Below are 23,858 nucleotides of genomic sequence, written 5' to 3'. Positions count from 1 at the left end.
GGCAGAGGAGGCATGTGGAAAGACAAGCCCCAAGGGTGTTGGCAACTTCCTAACCTTTCACTCTTGTTCAGTGACAGTATGTAGGCACATCCTTTGTTCGTGCCATTCTGTACTCTACTATGTTTTTCTAGCAGCAAGACTATTGCTTTTGTTCGTTGCTAGAAACTTTTTTTTTTAGTTGACAATACATTTTGTCAAGTGACACTTGTGGAAAGGGTCGTGCGACTGTTCCTCACTCCCAGATCTCTATGCTTCTATAGTATGTGGGTGGATTATGTTGCTACCCTCTGTGTACACTTTCAACAAGTGCAATTATCCACCCTTGTCGCTATACCAGCCTCTATTATAATTTTGTATACATTTTATATTGCATTTTATTTGCAATAATATGCAATATAAAATATCCCACCCACGGGGGTCCTTGAGAGGGTTCTAGGGGGTCCCCCATAACCCTATACAACTCCCAGCTATTTCAAAATAGCCCATCTACAAAAGTACACTTTAATTTAATTTAAGAATTTGTTACATTTTGATGTGAATATTTGCTCCTCGATTAATTAACCTCTCACTCTTATTCTGTGATGGAATCTGTCCTCTTGATCGGGTGGTCCAAATATATCCATCGTTTATGCAGGGTTTGTTTTCAGTCAAGGACCAAATGGTAACTGCAGGAAAACAAGTGCTGTGGCTATCCTTGCGCTCAGTGGTGTCCACCTTATTCCCACATAAGTAAGTAGCATTATTAAACTTGGATGCTCCAAATATGGCAGAACTGGTACTTTACCGGTGAATAAAGTCTGACCCAATTCAAGTATGTCTGCAACTTAGGCCACTTTTAGACAGAAATGGGCTCCAGAGAAAACGGCAAAGTCCTGTTGCGTTTTTTGTATTCAACCTTTACACGGAGACAACACACATTATGTTTACACAGAAACATAATGTGTGTTGTAGAGCCTTGTTTAAATGCTTAATTTATAGTTTTAATGTGCAAATGAATAGTTTTTCAATGGATTCAGTTTACTCTTACTAAGGGTACTCGTATTTTGAAGAGGTCGTCCACCGGAAGTCTTATATCTGCCAGCTAATATCTGCCAAAAGAACACTGCCTCATTTACAATCGCCATCTCTAGTTAGTCGGTACATTTGTATTTGTAGGATGAGCGGGGCGAGGGAGCACTTGCTCATTCTAGGAACTCCAAAAATCGCCTACGGCTCTACATCAATGTAATAAATATAAGCGTTGTGAGCCGTGATGTCACAAGTTTTGCGGATTCACCGTTTTGCCTGTTTACATGGAGATGGGAGGAAACAGCGTTTTCAAAGATTTCCACTCTGGAAGGTGTTTTCACCCCCCGAAAACGCTGTTCTCGTCTAAAGGGACCCCAGCCAACAATACTTTATTTTGCTTATTTATCTTTCAAGATATCTTGAAAGAAATGAGATTGAAAGTTGGAATATTTTTTAAACAACACAAATCTTGTATGGGGGTCCCTGCCTGGCACACAATATTTTCAGATGGGGGTCCGCTGTAAAATGTATGAATAATGTGGGTGTCGTTTGAGAACCACTGAATTATAGTTTTTAGATTTTGTCTTTATGCGAATCCATTGGACGGCTCACACCTCTTCTCCAACTGCTGACAGTGACCAGAGCTTAACCATGCCTTCGTGCTACAGTTTGCTTTCTTTTGCCACAGTGCATCATCGCTGTCAGTTGCCTAGTTGTTTGTATCTCTATTGCATGGATTGCTTCAATTCATGAATAATAAGCATCATCGATTTCTCCTCGGCTTACACACAGCGGTCCATAGAGCTTTGTTCTGGTTCTGTGTGGTCTTTATCTCACAAGATAATCTCCCTCTCTCTGAAATGTTATTGAAATTAACGATAACTCCTTTTTTTTTGAAGAAAATATTGCTTAATGTAATAGACTGCACATTGTTGTGTTAAAGCAACTAAATGTTTTCTGACATGTGGAAGTTGTTTGGATATTCAGAGAAACTACAGACTACATCGAAGTGCATCGTTTAACTATTGCAAGTTAGCAACATCTTTTCTTCACTGTGGGAACACCCCTAGATGACTTTGCCAATTAATGCTTCTACCGTTATGGACATGAATCTGACTCAAGACCTGTGTTGCATGTCAATTCTCCACCGTCATTTCCCTCACCCTTAAAATAATAAGTCAAATATGGCAGACTTCAGACATCCAGCAGGCAATGTTCTGACCCGTGGTGATGGCCCACTGTGACCCATGAGGCTGCTCCATCTGACCAATTGGGGTCAAATTGCACTGAGGCTGGATGAAGTGCCCTAGGACAGCTGTAGTGTTAGCATGCTTCCCCTACTTAAACATATGCCCTTGGATATGGGACAAATTATGACCGCATCCTGGGCCTCAGTTTCATTTGAAAGATGACCTCTGATTAAGGTCAATGTTTTTAGAAAGAATATAAACTAAAGAGCTATTTCGTGTTTGTTTGCATAGATTAAAGTACGGTAATAAACATGTTTTTGTTTTTTTGGTTTGTTTTTTACCGATAGTATATTATTGAGTTTTGTAACTGAGAAGAGGCCATTACATGTCTTTATTATCCTAAGTGCTGTTCTTGCTCTGCAGCAAAACAACAAGTCGTGCCAGCCTTTGAATGTACTGTAGTCTACTCTGTACAGGGCATCTTTGGGAAGTCATTTGTACAAAACGTTGGCAGTGTTAAACCGCCAGTTGCCCCATTTATTATTTCTGTATTTTTCTAAGTGCCATTTATGTGATTTGTTATGTGGTATGTTTCTTTTTATTTTGTCTTCCAATTAGTTTTACAATGAGTAAAGATTATTTAAACATTAACAAAGGATTTGTGGTATACTAAACTGTCAATTAACTACCCTAGCCGCTCATACCACATTTTTCTATTCTGGTGTCTTATAGGGTGGTGTGACGCTGAGAATTGTTGGAGTCTGCACCTGTTTCTGCTTGGCTGTATGCCTAGTGAACCACTGGGGGACTGACTGGAACACTGCTGGATGGAGGCCAGCGTACTTGGTGGATGGAGAAGACGAAGAAACAGAGTATTGACGATCCGTTCCATTGTTTGCTCTACTTCTCAGCCACATCCCAACTAGAACAGCAAAAGATCCAGAAACATTCCCATTCCAGCTTGAGACCCCCTGCACTCTAGATCTATATCATAAGACTCTGCCATGTCGCAGGTACATTCTCAATAGTCGTCTCTGCAATGCGTCTTTTAATTTATTCACTCTTTCACATGTTGCCAGATGGAGAGACTACCAAAAGAATCAGGGTAGAGAGCTGAAGAAATTTTGTCTTGGAGAGACATATTCCAATTCTTCCTGCACAGCTTTGTGGTAAATACAACAAAAAAACTAATAATAATAATAAAGAAAACAAATATTTACACAGGTTACGCCAGCTGTCATCTCTGGCGGATTCATAACACGTTGACTTCAAAGGGCGTCAGCCAGTAGAGTAGAATCATGAGGAGGTGTCAAAGCCAGGGTTCGTTATCATTGTTCCTAGTTGGGCTGGTACTGACTGTAATGGGCATGGCGTTGGAGTACGAGGGGGTTCCTGGTCAGTGGGCACGCTACGGCCAGTGGGACGCCAGGGCCTCAGGTCAGCTCAGCTTTATCCTGAAAACGAATATCAGCAAAGCCCTAGTGCTCTACTTGGATGATGGTGGGAACTGTGACTTCCTGGAGCTTTTGATCGCAGACGGCAGGATGCAGCTGCGCTTCACAATCCACTGTGCCGAACCGGCCTCGCTGCACACAGAGACACGTGTGAACGACCGCCGCTGGCACCGCATCCTTCTGGTGCGTAACCACAGACAGACCCGGCTGGTGGTAGATAATGAGGACAAAGTGGCTGAGGTCAAATCCAAGCGGAGTGAAATGGTGGTGGCCAGTGACCTCTACGTAGGTGGGATCTCGCCTGACGTGCGTCTGTCCGCCCTGACGTCCAGCACGGTCAAGTATGAGCCACCGTTCCAGGGCTTTATTGCCAGCCTGAAGGTGGGAGAGGCTGATCCGGTCCTGCTGGATGGTCAAGGTCTTCATAACGATCTGGATTATCTATGTGCCACGCACTCTCCCTGCAGCAACGGAGGCTTGTGTTCCATCCACAGGGGAGAGGTCCTGTGCGACTGCACCGATACCGGCTACAGGGGGGCGTACTGCTATGAAGGTGAGCGAAATGCACAAAAAACATCTTCCCCATGCTTTCATGAAGCAAAGTTGTGTTTTTAATTCCATTATCATTATCTGTGCGGGGGACAGTTTTGGGCATCTACGTATATTTGAGGTACTGCTTTCTGTGGGAGTATGGTAAATCCTGGGTGTTTATTTGACAAATTGTGTAAAGTTAGATCTTTATGGGTCAACGATGTAATTGTTTTACATAAGCCCGCCATTACACAACCACATCTGGAAGTGAGATACCTCCGTGATAAGGCTGTCAAAGCAATCAATGCACAATGCTTGTTTTTTATGTTTATCTTAAAGGCACCATCAAATGTTTTTATTTACTTAGATCAGCTAACACCAGGACGTCTGTCTCTCCCTTCCCTATTACAACCCCGCCAACACACCAAGTCCCCCCCTCCACACACACACACACGCACGCATGCACGCACGCACGCACGCACGCACGCACGCACGCACGCACGCACAACACACACACACACACACACACACACACACACACACACACACACACACACACACACACACACACACACACACACACACACACAGTCAAGACTGCAGACTCGCTTCCTTTTTTTCTGCCACAATATGAAAACTCACCTATGAAGACCCAACCTCACCCCCTATAGCACCCCTGCTTCTTTTTATCACTACTTGTTGCCTAGCTATTTCAATAGATGCTACACTCTTTGTTTTGGTCACAAATTCTGAGAATGATTAGATTTAGATGACATATGAACTTCAGGCACATGCTAGGTTTGATTTGTTTACATAGGATATTTGTTATCCTATTTACTTTGCAGCCTAATTGTTTTCTTTGCACTCTATTTACTTCATCATTTACCCTTTCATTTGCTGAATTGGGTTCATACCATTTACTCTAATCTTGCACTTTGCTGGTCGATTTACTAATTGCCTAAATTGCAAATTGTTGTTGTTGTTAAGGATATAACCTCATGGAATTGACAACAGTGCTTAAAAATCAGATCAATTACAACATGTAAAATGCTGCCTGTCGGTGTACTGGGACGATACAGTGTACGGTATTGTCTGATGCTGGCATTAGGTTCAGACTCTCCCCCACCAGCTCCACTTTATTGTAGGCTACCTTTACAGGCCACAGAGGATGTCCTCTGTCTACACTAGAGATATCATTCACACCACTCATCTGACCCTAACACAGTGACATGGAATGAAATGTTTTGTCAGGATGAAGTATGTATTGTACTGGGTACAAAGAACTTGAAATGTGGAAACTGAACCTGGTGTCCTACCTATGCCTATTAGATGTCAAAGGTACATTACAGTTTGTTCATTCATTGTTAACACACGTTTTTCACAACCTAACGGTATTCTCAAAACTGCACACACAAAACTGAAAACCTCACACACAAAATGCTAAACCCTGACACTCCTTTAACCATGATGACTCTTTGCCATCAAATCTCTTAACTCGTGCTTTCATTTGGTACACACAGCCATATTTTCAAATGACACACACATACCATTCATTGAGTACACACAATAAGCATTTGCTGCACACTACCAAGCATTTACAGTGCAAAATTGAAAACACAATCATAGAAATGGAACACACATGAATGACAATTATGACTCTGGAGAATGAGCCATTTCTCCTTTTGTAATAATGACTCCGTCTAGGCCTACTTTTTCATAGTCAAACATAAAACAGCACACATATATGCAGCCAACTTTTATTTATTTATTATTATTATTATTTTTTTTACTGTAAACCAGCCTGCTCAGCCCCCTCCATCTTGCCTCCGGTTCCTGTCTGGCCAGAGGGCCTCATCCACATCACAGGCAGTGTTCTCCCTGTCCATGCAGCGTTGGAAGAAACGCCTCGAGGGGTGCATAAAGCCCTAACAGGCCTCAACACTAACGGTGCCACAAGCCTCCTCCATGGCCTGGAGTAGGGCTTTCACTTCTAGTGATTTTTACTAGTTGCCTAGTTTACTAGTCGACTAGTTGAATAGTCGACTAGTTGCTTAAAGCCCTAGCCTGGTAGCCTGGCTAATAAGCCAGACCGAATCAGCCGTTGGCAAAAAATAAATTGCCTGCCGGCGGATTACGGTCTGGAGAGGCTCAATTGTACGCCCATTTCCTACACCAGAGAACTGGTGTGGCCAATCGGGACACGGTATGCAATATGGGCGGGCTTTGGTACAGTGACGTTCAATGCTTGAGACCTTTGACTGACAGTAGCTCTAACCAATTGCGTCAAAGAGAAAATGTTTGAACCTGCCCCCCGGAAACAAGATCCATACACAGCATCTCCAGGCTCAAAAACCACACAACAGTGTGATTTGAGTCTGGCTTATTAGCCAGGCTACTAGCCTGGACCAGTGTGACCCGGCTCTGTGGGTTCCGTTCATATACCTTCTACCTCCAAGCTGAAAAGAACTCCTCAAAACTCCTCGATTCAGGAAAGGAGAATAAGGTGGAAGGAATAGAACAGAAACATGTTCTAATGATGCCAGCAACTGTGTAATGGCTGAGATTGGGTTGGACCCTCTGGCTCATGGTCAAACCATGATTGAGCACATGGTCAACCACAGATGCCCGAATCTCATTGACCATTCTCCTTCTTATTTCTCCTCTCCCTCTTCCTAGGCCTCCTCTCCCTCCTCCTCCTCCTCTCTGTCCACCTACTCCTCTACCTCCTCCTCGCACTCTTACCCCTCTCCTTCTCTAGTTGTCTATCTTTTCAAGGTTCTCCATTGTTCACCAAACAAAACAGAGGCTCTCAAGTCCCTTTTATGCTGCAGTCCTGATTGCAAATTGCTCAGATCTGAATGTTTAGAGATTTGACTATTTGTGTGTTGTAGGTTGATGCTTTGAGAATTTATGTGTGCAACAACTGAACATTGTGTGTGTAGTGTTTGGACAGCATGGTGTAGTGTTTGGACAGCAAGGTGTGTTGTAGGTTGATGCTCTGAGGTGTTATGTGAGAAGTGTGTGCAACAACTGAACATTGTGTGTGTAGTGTTTGGACAGCAAGGTGTGTTGTAGGTTGATGCTCTGAGATGTTATGTGAGAAGTGTGTGCAACAACTGAACATTGTGTGTGTAGTGTTTGGACAGCAAGGTGTGTTGTAGGTTGATGCTCTGAGATGTTATGTGAGAAGTGTGTGCAACAACTGAACATTGTGTGTAGTGTTTGGACAACAAGGTAATGTGTAATTGACATCAGAGTGTAAAGGAAAGTCGAGTCTAATGCAGATAAGGGAGTGTGATGTAGTGCAAATTGTGTTGAACGATTAGGTACATGAAGTGAAGGTTGTGCAAATTGTGCCAAGTTTTCGATTTGTGTGTGTTAACAATCGTGAAAGACCTTAATGAAACTTTTCTTTTTGCTGATAATGACATGCCCAAAAAAGGGATCCCAGGTTGAAAGTGGTTAACAACACTTATTAGGATTAGAATTTAGGCAATGAATGATAGTGGGGGAAAGAATTGTGTGTGAGTAGAATGGATCCTTTTTGTCCAGTCAGGTTTGAAGGTGGTCCTCCTCAGGCATAGTTAACCCATTCAGGCCTGACGTCGAAATTAAAAAAAAAAAGTTTTCTAAATCATGACAATTTTCGGAAAGATTTGAGGCACATTTTAACGATTTTTCAAAAATAGCAGATCTACAAGTTCATAGCGCGCCACTCGGTGGCGCGCTATGAGCTTGTAGATCTGCTATTTTTCAATAGCTAAATTATAACAATGTTTAAAACACCAAAAGGGGTTCCCGCCCCAAAATGGGTTAATGGTTAATGTGGTTAAACGCTAACGTGACATGGATGCGTTCCAGGTCTCAATGGATTAAGCACTCTGCATAAAAGCATCAGTTGTCAAATGTTGAAATGTGTTAACATTAACATATTGAGCCTTAAAAGAGTCTTGATTTCCATAATTCAAAAATCCTTTTATTTAAAGGCTTCTGAAGATGGCATGACATCTGTCTGCGGCTAAAGGTACTATTTATTATACATTGTGAAACTAAATAAGGTAGAATTACTGCAAGGCTTCATGTGAGTCTCAGACTTAATGTGGCCAGTCTATGATATCAGATATGTATGACTTATCTATGACATGTAACTCCTACCTTACAAAATTCTCTCCTGAGACAGACTATTTCTTTATGTTTGGAAAATTTGAGATTTTTATGGATATTGTGGAATAGTTGCTTGGCTTGAGATCTGAAAAGTAGTAGCCTTACATTAGTGGGATGCATACTCTTATCACCTAAAAACTGGAGTATGCGTGAGCAAAGATGCCCACGAGTTACGGAGCTTGAGTCTGGAGTCTTTGGGGTCGGTCCGAGTTGAGTCTAGAGTCTTTGGGGAGGAAAGGCACAATGTACTACTCAAGTTGTCTGTTAAAGTTCCAACCTTCTCACGGTTCCATTTCCAGGACAGAGTGAATAGCCTAAACGTCTCTGAAGTAGGTAGATGTCCAAGTAGTGTCTCTGTTCGAAAAGTGAACCTTTTTCATCATCCATCTTATTCGTGCAATGGTCCAAAACAGTGCTACAGCTATATCGTCATGACAACTTAGGCTATTAAATATCTCATACTGTAAGTTTACGGTTGAATCAATCAGCCTCTCAAACCCATGGCTTGTTCCAATGCGTTGGCCACCCCCCCAAAAAAACTGACATACGCCATTTCATGGCGTGTTGACAGCATATTGTCAACACGCAATTGAATTATATTTGAATTGTTGCCTAAGTAATAATACCTGATTATGTGAATCACAATCCTAGATTCTATAATAATCATGATGTCCTTTTGCTTATTCCACTGCTGTGGATTTGAGAAATGTGTAACACTATATTTAATGATATTTCATTAATTGATCTAATGACCATGTTGTGTTGGTTCCACCCACTGACTAGTAACTTGACCCGTGGGTGTCTATTTAAGTGGGTGGATCACTGACATTTTGAGTTTGACCAGATGAAGAGCCTTGGCTCGAAACGTCGTCAATAAATGTATCCTTTGGAGCATATGAGTGTGCGGCTTCCCTTCTCTTTTCCTATGTTACTTTTTGAACCCAGCACCTCCATGAAGTGATGTGCGTATTTTACTATAGTTTCTGTGTTGACAGCCTGCAGATCTGTTATTTTGGACATACAGTATAATCAATGATGCACGACGCGCGATGGAGTACAGGCTACAACTAAGCATTTTTGTAACCAAATAAGCCTGTAGGTACTGTAACATTACGTTGGCATGGTGGGTAACATAATTATGGTACTTGACGTTAATGCAGTGAACATTAATTACGTAGTGTTTAACGAGGTCAGCAGCCGCAGCGCACATGAAACACGCCCAACGTTTCAAAAACGTTTCCTCACAGACAATCCTATCATCTTATCAACATATTAAACACATGCAAAGTTAAATGACGTTGGATAACTGATGCGGCATGCGGAGCCAAACATATTTGTTTACTTTCGCCGTTGTAATATTTAAATGTTACAATGAAAGGCTCCACCGTCAGTTTATGCTCGCCTCGCCACTGTGGGTATGAAATCAGCTGAGCTCCACGCACCTGAGGTTCATTTGCGCAATTGCGCTGCGGGAGAGGAAAGGAAAGGGATTGGATTGCATTTGTTTGTCTAGCATTTCATTCATTTCACTAGTTGGAGAAAACACACCATTGGATTTATTGACAATAAGGAAATGGAGGGATGAATGAAGGAGTTCGGGTGTGTAGGTTACAGGGGGGGGTGGCCGACCCTGGAGTCTTTGGGGAGGAGGTCGTATGGCGTTTGACGTGTGGCGTTCGTCGTGTGGCGTTATACAGTGCGCATGGACGATCACCCCCAAGCAGGAGGAGAGAGAGTTTTGTTTTAATCGTTTGTTCCACTTTGGCGAAGTGAATGCAGTATTCCTAGTGCCGATAAGCTCCTTTGAGGGGAGCGGGGGAAGGAGCTACTATGGAGGTGAAGGGGGTGGGGGTGGAATGCGAGAAGCCTGTAGGAAGGCGGCTAGTGTGCGACGCAGCGAGGCGGGCGAAACATGAAGGATTCTGGGTGGTACTGGGCAGGTATAAAAGGGACGGGTAGATTGGCGTGGAGGGCGGAGAGTGGCGTGAAGGGCATGGTCAATGTGTGTTTCTCCGCCTCCTGAACATCTGTTGTTCCAACTCCATTAATGTGGGTCCAAAAATACGGTAATGACTCGTCGATACTCCACAAGTCTTTGAGAGTCGAGTCTGGAGTCTTTGAGGGGCGAGTCCGAGTTGAGTCTAGAGTCCCATTTGTGGCGACTCGAATGCGACTGGAGTAGAAGTCTTTAACTCGAGTCGCCATCTCTGTGCGTGAGCTTATACAGTTAATGGTACAGTAGCTGCACTGTTAGTAGTAGTACAGACTGTAATCATTGTTATACTGTGCTCCACGTGATAACAGTAGTAGTATATTATTTTGACCGGAAATCTCACTGGCAGTGGAAACAGAGAATGCATCGCTTCCTGCTTAGTTTCTCAAAGTTTTATTGGCCAAGAGCTCTGCAGTGTCAGCTGGAGGGGAACATCTCAAACCGCAGAGAGGTGAGATAAGAGAGATCATGACCAGAGACTTCCAATGAATAGCTGCCTCATCCCAAAAACCTAGATTTTGCTGTGCCCAGTCTATTAACACGCCAGCTGTGTGTCCATTGATATAGCCAAGGTTAAGACGATCACCTCAGAAACCACAGTTTGCCCCTGATGGGCTAGGATTGAATCCTGCAAGGCAGAGCCCTTCTCCCCTACCTTTCAGCTTTCCTACTGTCCGCCTCAATAAAATACATTATTCAAAGGTCAGTGGACTGCCCACTGTCCTTTAAGAAGATATGCCAGGTATTTCATCAATCCAGGCTAACTTGGCTATACTTTACGTATTATGAGATTCAAAAACCATACTGGTATGGGATCAGTAAAATCCTCTCCGTAGTATAGTATGCGTATATGCTATCAATGAACAAAGTAAAATGCAGGACTCATCACTTAATGTACAATTTAATTTAATGTAGATTTAAGCACAAATTGACCAAGCGTGCACACATACTGTAATTATTAATGAAATCCTCCAAATTAACAAATTAATAACTTGGCCTATTTAAAAATAATATTACCTTCTATACTGCTCAATGTTATCACAAGGATAACAACAACATTATTTGAACCCATTTTCAAATTATGATCCCGGCTTGTTAAGTATATTGATGATTGTCAATGACATAAAATGTTAATGGCATGAGTGGGCACAATATTTTCTGTGTAGGCCTATAGTTGGATAGTGGATGATACTTTAGCAGAGGATTTGACACACTCGACCTTGCATAACGAGCACCTTCCCTGAGAGCACACACTTTTGTAGCTAAAAGCAATGAGTGGCTGATGTCTGATATGGATGTCTGCCAAATTGGTACTGCATGTTGGTCTATCTGTAGAGAACTGTGTCCTGCACTGTAACCATACTGTTCATTTTAGGCATCAAATTCACTTTTATTTTATTTTATCACCATCCTGTGTTCAAAGGAAATGGAATTACTACTATAGTTAATCTTTTTCATTTGTTTGAGCCCAGATAGGCCCCGCCCGTCAAACTTTCCCAACCCAAAAGAAGCAGTAAAAATCACACCCGTGTGAACTGAGTGGTGCAAGGTCTTATATAGCCTGATCAGCTGTGGTCTGACGTAATGTCCAGTGACCATAGTAACCATGCTCGTTTTTTTGGTACAAACAAACACGGGTACACGGGTACAAAGCCAGTTGTTGGAGTGGTTTGCACCACTCAAAAAAAGGGAATGCGCTGGGTGAGCAACTCCGGTTACCTCTATTATATATTACTCTATCACCCTGATACGTCACCACCAGTCCGCTTCTTTTCACCTGACAGTGAGGAGTTTCACTGGGAGGACGTAACACATGTGAGGGGGACATGCTGCTCTTCCCAGTTCTGCTCCCCTCTGAACAGGTGCCCTGACCAACCAAGTGTCACTAGTGCAGTCACAGAGTCACAGCCCTCTCCACATAGCTTCCCTCCCGTTAACATGCCTACTTGTGTTCATTGGAACTCCCAGCTAAGCATGGAGGCACTGTGGACGATTCAAGTCCTCATGGCTCATGCTTGGGGATGGAGCTCGTTAATTTTCATTGATAACGAGCACCTTATCGATCAGGCTTATCGAGCCGGGTTCTTATCGAGCCCACTATCGAGCATTTTCTATTATTTTGTGGAAAGACGTATTTTTTAAGGGCCTTCAAATACAGTACCTTTCTAACAGACAGAAGACAATTGACCTTTTTACTAAGAAAAACATATTAAAGAAACTGTTAACCGGTTAACACAATCATTCCCGGGATTCCTTCAAAATAGGAGCTCTGGGGTGCGGGAAAGACATGGCCGCTTTTACTCTTTTTTTGTGTTTGTGTTTAGCTGGACAGCGCTGGTTGGCAGGTATCGATACACTTTTAGACCGACATGTTTGTGCCAGCGTGGGTGATTACATTTATTTCTTGATCACCTTTTGTCTGGATTGTCTAACATCATCTAAACATGACATCATGGGCTGCTAATATGCTCGATAACAGGCTTGATAAGCCCAAAGCTTATTGATAACGGGTACTCAATAAGCTTGTTATCGGATTATTTCGGGTAATAATACTCGCGGTGAGGTCCATAAGCATTGACCCCGCCTCCCTCTGCTTCAGAATGCCAAACCCGTGTCTGCAAAACCAAGTGGACAGTCCACCCAACTTCTAGACCAATTAATGAACGAGGTGATAGCCCCAGAGTGAAAGGACCAATGAATGAACGAGGTGATAGCCCCAGAGTGAAAGGACTAATGAATGAACGAGGTGATAGCCCCAGTCCCCAGAGTGAAAGGACCAATGAATGAACGAGGTGATAGCCCCAGAGTGAAAGGACCAATGAATGAACGAGGTGATAGCCCCAGAGTGAAAGGACCAATGAATGAACGAGGTGATAGCCCCAGAGTGAAAGGACCAATGAATGAACGAGGTGATAGCCCCAGAGTGAAAGGACTAATGAATGAACGAGGTGATAGCCCCAGAGTGAAAGGACTAATGAATGAACGAGGTGATAGCCCCAGAGTGAAAGGACTTGTCTGACAGTAAAAACAGAGATCAAATGAAATCAAATCAAATGTATTTATATAGCACATTTAAAAACAACTCTCATTGTACCAAAGTGCTTCACATGTCAGAAAGAGCAATACAATACAATACAATACAATACAATACAATACAATACAATACAATACAATACAATACAATACAATACAATACAATACAATACAATACAATGCAGAAATATAAGACAGTCAATAATGAAACAACTAAAACAATTAAGCAAAAGAATATGAAATATAAAAGTACAGGATCAGGGGGATTCAAAGGCTTGTGAATATAAAAAGGTTTTAAGTCGTGATTTAAAAGACTCAACAAAGGGAGCAGTCCTAACCGAACCCTGATATGTGGTACGTGAGTGATGTAATGTTGTCGTTTTCTAACCTTTAGAAAACTACACCACAGTGATAAGCTATCCTCAAACTGGATGGGGAAAAAAATTATAATAATCATGCATCATCTAGTTAAAATGTGCACGTTTTGGTGCATCACAGCCTCACATTCATAACTGTATGAGAATCATTATCTTTCTTTGTTTCTGGAGGTTTATAAACCATTGTTTCTTAATGGTCTGAAAACGGCGACATTGACAGAAAGACAGGAGGCGGTGCTCATTCTTCAATGAGAATTGAAGAATGCTACGATTCTCATTAGGAGGCTAGTCTCTCAAGACAGACTGTTGACGAGGAACAACAGGGGCCGCTGTGTTCCCGTTATTCTGAGTTTTGGAGTGACAAGGAGAGACAAGATCAGAAATTACTACATTGGAGGGTCAGCTCAGGTTCAAAGATTTGTGGATTGGGCAAGAGAGGCGAGGTTAAGATGGCTTTGTACATGTGCGGAGGAGAGAAGGAGATGCCAGGCAAGATGAAGGCCAAAGAGGAGGTTTATGGATGCTGTGAGAGGACATGCAGGTGGCTGGAGTGATGCAGAAATCAGAAACAGACAGAAACTAATGATCCACTGTAGAGACCCCTGAAATAGCTGAATGAAGAAAAACAAGATATGGTATATGAAATGATAGGATATCTATCAGCACTGCAGTGAATATGAGCCTTCACTAGTGAGTATCTGAAAAATATTATCATCCTCATAAACAAACGGAAAAGTATTTACAGTATACCAGTCCCCACTTTAGTTTTTGTAAATTTCATGTTTGTGACAATTTATTAGTTTTAATAATTTAATACATTGATGAAATAAGACTCCTCAGCCTTCTCCTGATCTTTAAAAAATACGCCATTAAGGGGACTTAATTATGAAGTTACAACGTGGTATTTCCACCTCATTTCACTCATCCGCATTTTCAATAATATGGGAACTAAAACGCATTCATGGCTGCTTAATGCCTCTACTTAAAGCTGGTTGCCTTGACTCCAAATTGATTCATCAGAAAATATGTACGCATTTAGCAGACATTCTTATTCAGAACAACTTAACAAACTGCAAGGTCGGATTCAATTACTTGTAAGTTAGTCAACCAACAATCGGGTAAGTGGTCGGCTTAATTAAACTGCTTAGCATGTGCTAAAAAGTAATGAGGGTAACAAGTAGACATCAACCTGGGGTCAAACTTAAAGGTATATTCAGTGATTTCACTTAATTCAAATATCACTTCTTTTTTTGTTTTGTTGTGATAATCCTCCCTACTATAGAGTGTGCTGACAATATAAGGAGTTCCTCCATGTCCCCAGTTAAAGGAGAATTCCATACTAAAAGGCTTTCTTACCTTCATTTGTAGTTGTTACGTCAACACCAAAGAGGTCCAGGTATTATTTTGTGCAAAAGCGCATTATTGGCTATTTCCCCTACCATAAACCCTCAATGAATTGAGGGTGTTGTGCTAATTTGCTTATTTCCATCGCTCAAAAATCTATTTTTCTGTATATATCCTCTCTTCATAATGTAAATAGTATCCCAAGCGGTACACTTACAAATAAAGGTAAGAAAGCCTTCTAGTATGGAATTCTCCTTTAACCCCTGGGGGTCTAAATACCTTAGGTTTCGTTTTTGGCTAGGTGGCCCAGCCTTCATCCAATCAGGATAGAGAGGGGCCTTCCGCCAATCATGATCGAGCGGGGCGGGCCTTAGAGAGTGTGCTGTTGGCCTGTCGCGTGTCCCCCCACTGTAGTGCGTGCATGTGCACATCTTGTTACCGGGCGGACCGGGGGGTTTTCAAAATCACCCAAATCACTGAATGCTCCTTTAACCCATTTAAATGGTAAATGGTAAATGGTGCATTTATATAGCGCCTTTATCCAAGGCGCTTTACAGAGATTGTGCATTACATTCACCCATTCGCACACACATTCATACACCGATGGCAGCGGAAACCATGCAAGGCACCAACCAGCACATCAGGAGCAATTAGGGGTTCAGTGTCTTGCTCAAGGACACTTCGACAGCAACTCTTGGGGCGACTGTGGCTCAGGAGGTAGAGGAGGTCGTCCAATGATCCATGGGTCGGCGGTTCAAATCCCGGCTACTCCTGTCTACATGTCGAAGTGTCCTTGGGCAAGACACTGAACCCCAAATTACTCCCGATGTGCTGGTTGGTACCTTGCATGGCTTCCGCCGCAATCGGTGTATGAATGTAAAGCGCCTTGGATAAAGGTGCTATATAAATGCATCATTTACCATTTAACTCTGGGGGAGCCCGGGTTCGAACTGGCAACCTTGCGGTTACCGTCCAGCCACTCTACCCCTGAGCCACCTTTTCACGATTTTTCAAAAATAGCAGACCTACAAGTTCATAGCGCGGTCTGAAAATCCTCACAGTTTTCTGAAAAACCTTGTTTCTGTATCAGTGGTGCTCAATATTTCATGTCAGGGACCCCAAAAAATGTAATTGGCCTCCACCCCCATCTGAAAATATGTTGTTCCAGGGACCTCCCCAGAAGCAAAGATTTGAGTTAAAATGTTCAACTCTGTAATAAGTTATATTCAAAGATTTGAGGCACATTTTCACGATTTTTCAAAAATAGCAGACCTACAAGTTCATAGCGCGGCACTCGGTGCCACGCTATGAGCTTGTAGATCTGCTATTTTTCAATAGCTAAAGTATAACATAATGCTTTAAAACACCAAAAGGGGTTCCCGCCCAAAATGGGTTAAGTAAATAACGGCCTGTTTTTTGGGTAGGCTAATCTGTTGAAAATGAAGAAATGCTGGTCTGCGGCGCTAGAGATTGTTTTTTAAATAATGTTGAGACTTGTGTCCACATGTCCTACTGTATATGTCCTCTAACACCCCTCCACCCCATGTCCTTAACTGTGTCCTGTATAACCAAGATGTAGAGGATCCAGATGGCCTGCTATGGATGAGATAAAATGGTTGCTTACAAAGATTTGAATATTCTTTCCCACACCATGGTTTGAAGTCACAGCACTAAAGCATTTTAATGCTTCAGTCCCCATTATAGGGGAAGGGAATAATAATGACATATTTCACACAGGGGCACTGAATATAGTTGAAAAGTTAAGAAGATATAAGCCCTTGAAGGCACTTATACTCTTTTTATTTAGAGTTACAGAAACACATTACAATGATTTTACTTTTGTCATGTTGTCCCTAATTCATCTACTGTATTGCTACAGTAGGTGAGCCCCTATAAGCATTAAGCAGTACCGTTACCTTCTTCCACCATGGCTGACAGGTCTCTAGAGACTTGCAGAGGGCTGCATGCTGCACAGAATAAATAACACAGGAGGAGTCACACATGACTTTAAATGATCAAATCGGAAAAACACGCAATCCATGCAGTAATTACTAATGATGGCAGAGACAGGCAGGTCACAGTCGATTAAAATAGGCAAAGTCATATTCAGTTGAGGAAATCTAAAAAGCGCCATGTGGAGTACTTTGGGTTTGGTCAGCAAACGGCATAGTTTGCTACAGTTAGCCTACCATTCCACAATGACCAATATGAAGCTTAATCTGTTAAATGTCCAACCAAAATGAGCATGGTGTGGTGTCTGGAGCGCCACCAAAACAAGCATGTTTGGACTCATATTTTACACTGTGCGCTCGCTATCTGTAGCACGACAAGAGGCTTGCACTAAAATCATTCATTCGTATGCAAGAACATGAGGCTGATTAGTATAATTGATGGGACAGACTTCAGAGAGTTCTGTCAGGAATCAGAACCAAGGTACTGTGCAGCTCCGATAAAATAAAGGAATCACTCAAAGACATATACAGTATGTGGCTCTTAAATGGAGAGGTGGACCTCGTTAGCAACAGCAGCCTATAACAGTAACAGCCCACTGGATTTCAGATGATTGGGAAATGCACGACTACAGTATGTACTGAAAACAACAGAATATAATGGAAAGCCGGACGGCAGAAAATGCAGGGGAACACATTCAAGGCATTTTGGATGTCTATTGTCTACGGCATAAAAATGGAATCTGTGATTACCATTACAGATGACGATAGTAAAAATTACATCAATGCAGTGGAAGACATCTCCATACTGAGATTATATCATGTGTTGGCAGTGTGTAAAGTGCTTGAGATCAGAGCCATTGAAACCCCCATGATCAGTCTGAAAGTGGTGGCAACCCATTTCAACAAATCTACCACCGATACCGACAGCTACCTCCTCCAGGATAAACAAAAACTTTTGGGATTGAAAACAGAGAAGCAGATGAACAACCGTCCAGTGCGTTTGAAAAGTACTTCTGAACAATACATGATCTGCAGGGGGTTGGAGCAGCAAGCAGCTGTGTCAGCTGTTATATTTGAGAAGAATCTGCCTAATGGAGCTGACAACAAGTGAATAGTGCCTCATGGAAAAGGTGAGCACAGATTGTATGAAAAGCCATGAGTATTTCAAAACAGGTAGAATGGTGTCCCTAATTTACAAACCTGCCATAATATTAAGGCTTAAACTATTTATTTACAAAAGCTACCGTACAAGAGGTTCAGAAACACTCACATCAAAGTAGCTATATTAAGCATTTATTGCAACAAATGGAATACAGTTAAATTTGCCGTTAAAGGCTCCACTCTCTGAGATGTTCCCTGCATTTATTCTCAACAGCATGCTAAGCAAAATCAGGGAACGTTCAGCAAAACCCATCGCGACATTTAGCTTGAATCAGCAGACAAAATCACAAGTATTTGAGCCTATGCCAGGCTCTGATCAAAAGGTGGAGGCTGGGGTGGAGGCGGCAGCTAAGCAGCAGCGGATGCGAAGCAGGCAGTTCTGCTCTCAGCAGGCTGTTCTGCTCTCAGCTGACCATGACGCCAGACGATCCGGAACCACCCACATAGACCGAGAGGAAGACAAAGAACATTGCCCATCTGGAGAAGCGGTGTAGTGAGCAAAAGGCCACATTTATGCTACTGAACAAAGCTATACACCTGCATCCAGGCTTCAATTTAAAGAGGGGCAAAAAACGGGAGTTGCATGTGGCTTTAATGGACGAGATGAAACAGAGCGTGGCAGGAGGCAGTGAGTCTGAGCCCAGTACCGGACAACCCTGTGATCTGCTGCTCTAGCAGCTACAGTATGGGGGATCTCTTCAGGGACATGTATTGCACAAACAGGCCAGACTACGAAAACACTGCTGCCTCAAAAAGAGATGTTGATGTACTACTCCTGTATGAACAGGAGACTCCAATACCAGCTCAGATCGGTGAACCATTAGGATCCAACGCCGTGATCCCGACGGCACCTGCCCCTCTATACCAGAAATCACGGTGGCTGGGCCAAGCTGAGGCTACATATTTGTTAAAGCTCATGACTGAAACCGACCATCATCCTACTATAAATGCACCACATCTGTGTGTGTGTGTGTGTGTGTGTGTGTGTGTGTGTGTGTGTGTGTGTGTGCGTGTGCGTGTGCGTGCGCGGTTGTAATGCACGCAACTCGAGAACCGTTTGCCCCACCGACTTCAAATTCGACACACGCGTTCCACACCCCCGCAGGGAGTGCACTGCCCAGTATCGAGTCGGTCGGACCCACGGTTCTCCAGAACCACCACAAAAGGCTCTGGTCAGGCTCTGCCAGTGGGCCTAATCAGCCTAAATCACCTGTGCAATTTCCAGCCTCTGTATAGCCTCTGTATAGGGTTTAGGAGCGCACAGAGTGCGTGAATGACTTCACTGTCCAATGTCTCCATGTCATGAACATATTCCAGTGCAGTGCTCCCAAAATCCTCTTTCACATAATGTGCTCAACAGAAGAGTTTAAATGGTTGACAATGCTGCTTGTCTACGACAGAAAAACGGGTGTGTAGGACAACTCCTACACTACCTGTCGACCAGATGCGAGCTTAGCGTGAGGTATGTCAATCAATGTCCATAGTCACAATGGAATGATAAATGCAGACAATTGCGGATAATTTGCCATACATCAATGTTCTAACATCATGATAAGTAGCCTATTTATGGCTACTTAAAATGACTACTTATGGCATGTCTACAGCTGCTTTCCTTTGGCATGTGAGACTAGATCACGTGAGGTGCTGTATTGCTCAGCCAAGCATGATAATCTTAATAACATCTTGCAGTGTGTGTGATGTGCCATTATTTGAAACTTGCATTGTGTGCATGTTTAACATTATTTAATCTTATTAGATTAACCTAGAGTGTGCGATGCAACCAGATTTCCAAATTAGTCTAAGATTTAATTAGTGTGAGCTGGGCTTAAATCACATTTTATGAGTCAAATCACATCATCCCATCACAAATCTGCACTGTCTGGTACAGTATCTTGTCTGTGTAAATCCAAGAAATGCTAACTCGAGAATGGAAAAGCATTATTTGTCACACTTTCCTGATGGTCACCCTTTCAGAAACCTCTGCACGTCCTGCTTGGAGAGGATTAGCATTCCTGTAGCTTCCTTTAATGGTCACTGGGCCATCCATACCAGCTGAACCTTACTGTTACTGTAGCTTAAGAATTGTAGATGAACATTGCAATATTACATATATAATATTAGCATATAATATATGCTTGTAAATTAATATAAAAAAATGTTGTTATGACGCAGTTTCGTACTATAAAATAGGTCCATTATCTAAAGGGGGTCTACAACCCCAGGGGCCGGCGCCAGGCTTTTTGCGGCCCTAAGAAGAATTTGATTTGCCCCTGAGCTTTCTCTCAACTGTGTGTGTGTGTGTGTGTGTGTGTGTGTGTGTGTGTGTGTGTGTGTGTGTGTGTGTGTGTGTGTGTGTGTGTGTCTGTGTCTGTGTGTGTGTGTGTGTGTGTGTGTGAGAGATTCAAAGAGAGTAAGAGAGAATGATGGAGCTATTCCTTATTAAGACCCCATTCATTTTGATTAAAGTTTTGCCATTCATTTCTGAACATGGCAAAAGTTGACCGTTTACTTTTAAACAGCTTTCGTTACTGTAGGCAAATTAAATGAGTTTTCACGGCACTGTATGGTGCCAACTACGGCGACAAGGCAAAATAAGAAATGGTTCTAGAAACCAGTTTTAATTAGTTATAGCCTTTATTTATATATATATATATATATATATATATATATATATATATATATATATATACTGTATATATATAATTTGGTGTGTAGTGTACAGTAGTACAGTGAGTGAACTGATAAACAACTACTCTCAACAGTGGCATTTTTGACATCACATTGTGACATTGTGACATTGACAATTTGAAACCATGGAACCATGGAAAATAAACCATGGTGGAAGGACATGGGAAGTGAAGCTGCAGGCAGCCACAGAGAAGATGACAGACAGAAGTGATAAGACACTGTAATGATATAAATAAATAAGATGAAATGAATTCTATGTAACAGTGTGCTGTGAGACCATGAAGCACAACGTTTAGAAGAAGCATTAGTCTAGTACCCTCCTACTCCCCCAGAATGTCTACAGAAAGAGACAGAAGGAGGCAATTTTAATTGCAGCTCAAAACGGTAAATAAAGCCAGGAGGAGGAACGTGTTGACATAACTCTGTTGTTTGTAGCTGGTGAGTGAAAATAATTCTTAAGCTACTTTTTATTAAATCTGGCTGGCTATAATTGGGAATAAACATAAATTATATGAATTGGCCTATTCATGATGTGCTCTGAAAGATTACCTACACAGCTATTGTTTTTGGTGCGTAATGAGCGCTTACCAAAGGGAGTGTGCGCAAGCGAATTAAAACAAGAGAGATATGTACAAATAACTAATTTCACCCTGCAACTACCTTTACAATATGAGAGGTATATCACACCCAGAAAATTGAGAGTGATATTGCTAGTGGCTGTGCCATGCCACTGCCTGGTACACGTCATGTAGAGCGACTGTAGATACAATGAAAAACATTTGAGTTGAGAAACAGGCAACATGATTCAGCACCGCCTTGTTGCAGTTTGGGAGTTTACTCTTGGGAGTCTCTAGATCCCATAGCCTGAGGGGACAATTGCACACTCTGGAGATGAATCATTGAGCTGGAGAAATCTGCTGGTTTTAACCCGCCCCCACTGCCCCCATCACTGTGATTGGCTGAGAGTACACCCAGCCTCTGATACACAACTAAATATCACAATATAGGTAGCAAAAAGCCATTTATGTTCGACTTTAACCCTTTGTATTGCAAAATGACCCTGGTGGTTTAACCCGCTGTCCTGTCGTGACGCACACACGCACACATTAACAGAACTACAAGCTAACGCGTTGCGGTGTGACACGTTTTTTGCATGCAAAGGTCGCTCCCCCTGCTGCTGCTGTGGACAGAGCTTGGACAGAACAGACAGACATTCAGACACACACGGAGGAGTTGCGTTGGTCCCTAAATAATTCAACACTGGTCAAATTAAGTTATTGGAAATACAAACTTGATCGGACAGAGAAAAGTCCAGGGTACACCCTGAAGCTAACATTTTGGATGTGTAGAATATAGAACATTAATTAATCTTAAGATCTATGATGTTGATCCTCCTGTCGGCGACGCGACCATACTTTTCTGGGGATATCAGCAGCCTAAATTATAAATAGAGCAATGACGTTAGCGCAGCACGCAGCGTTCCACACACAAGAGAGCAGACAAACACACATTTTCACTACAGTTAATGGGTGGGGGGGCTATTCAGATACAATAATTTAATTTCCTTTGTCTCTCAAATACCGGCTGAAATGGATTTCTCAGGGGTGCATGAGTTGACAGAGTTTTCCAATTGGGTTCATTTGACGGCGTGAGAAATACGATGTGTGGCGTAAGTGCGTGTGAAGAGGGTCAATAGAGGGTGTGCACGTGACATCATCATACCCGGAGGTTATGCGGGAACGCCTACTGAGTGGCAAAAAACTCCTTTCTGGCCTTGACAGCCCATACTGTACATCCAAACAGAAAAGTCCTATCTGATTGCATTAAACACTCACTTTTACACTCACTTGGCCACTCACGTTATGCATGCGCATACCCTCTATTGCGTGGGTTGGCAGCTCTGGCTCAGGGGGTTTAGTCGGCTATAAACTATAAAGTTGTGCCCTACAAAAAAGTTATGTCCCGTTTTCAGGCGTCCCCTTCATCTTAAGCTGGCACAGAGCCTGTCGCTACATTGAGCTACAGTGTGACCTGGCACACTGCTTGATCCACAAGAGACATTTTGCTCTGTTTTGTTTTGGGAAACAAGATAAAAAGAGAAGAGGTGCAGCCTCTCAGTATCAATGACGCATGTTCCCCATGCACATATTTGACAAATTTCTCCTCAAAGCCACACAACCCAGTGTTCAGTCACGAATCAACCACATTAACTCCATGCATGAACTCTGTGGAGTTGAAAAACAATGTCTGAGGGCAATGGTTGCTAAGCTATCATTGGCCTGCTGTAATCAAGCGACAAGTGTAGGCTCTACTTAGCGATATCTGAATTTAGTCTCTGCCAATTCACCACTTTCAACCTGGCGTCCCTTTTTTGTGCATGGCATTATAGGCAGAAATGTTCCAAAAGATTCTAAACATTTTACAATTTGCAAAAGTAGCTGTTCTGCAAGAACACGTCACAATGTAGGGGAGATCGCGATTCACACTATCTCCCCCTCCACTAAACACTATGTTCCACAGATCACCCCTCCACTAAACAGATACCCTGACAAGGATTCACTAGTGCATTGTCCTAGTGGATTCCCTAGGACATTCCACCACACTACCATTGTATGAACAAGTATGTTACATCTATGCCACCCAGACATACAACCTTTATACTGTAGATTATATTGCTTAATAAGTACATAATGGTATCCACTTATGTTGTCAACCCTCCAATGGTTCCACTTGTTTGGTACAGAAGTAGCACTGACCCTGGTTAGTGGTTAGTTGTTGGTGTGGTTTGGGCTTAAGACTGAAGTAGGCTAGTTTAAGATCCTTTACGTAGTTAACTTTAGACCTTCAGTTTTGGGACCCTGCTGTTATAGTCATGTTTTCTTTCTTTTTTTCGGCATTGGCCCCAAGTCTCTGAAATAGCCATGCTGTTACTTAGATCTGCCACATTTGAAAAATAATAAAAT

General features: G+C 42.5%; 1 protein-coding gene across 3 annotated transcripts in view; it reads left to right on the top strand.

Annotated features, from left to right (window-relative positions):
- Positions 1-3,415: 3,415 nt before the first annotated feature.
- nrxn2a (neurexin 2a) overlaps positions 3,416-23,858 on the top strand; it is a 191,806-nt gene continuing 171,363 nt past the window's right edge. For all 3 annotated transcript variants that reach the window (XM_079508488.1, XM_079508487.1, XM_079508486.1), the window contains exon 1: positions 3,416-4,205. In XM_079508488.1, the coding sequence (XP_079364614.1) occupies positions 3,497-4,205 (709 nt within the window). In that variant the 5' untranslated portion in view covers positions 3,416-3,496. The remainder of the gene's footprint in view (positions 4,206-23,858) is intronic.

The sequence above is a fragment of the Electrona antarctica genome, assembly GCF_951216825.1.
Source record: "Electrona antarctica genome assembly, chromosome: 8".
NCBI lineage: Eukaryota > Metazoa > Chordata > Actinopteri > Myctophiformes > Myctophidae > Electrona > Electrona antarctica.
The sequence above is the reverse complement of the archived record's forward strand: the minus strand, read 5'-3'. Positions and strand labels throughout refer to the sequence as shown.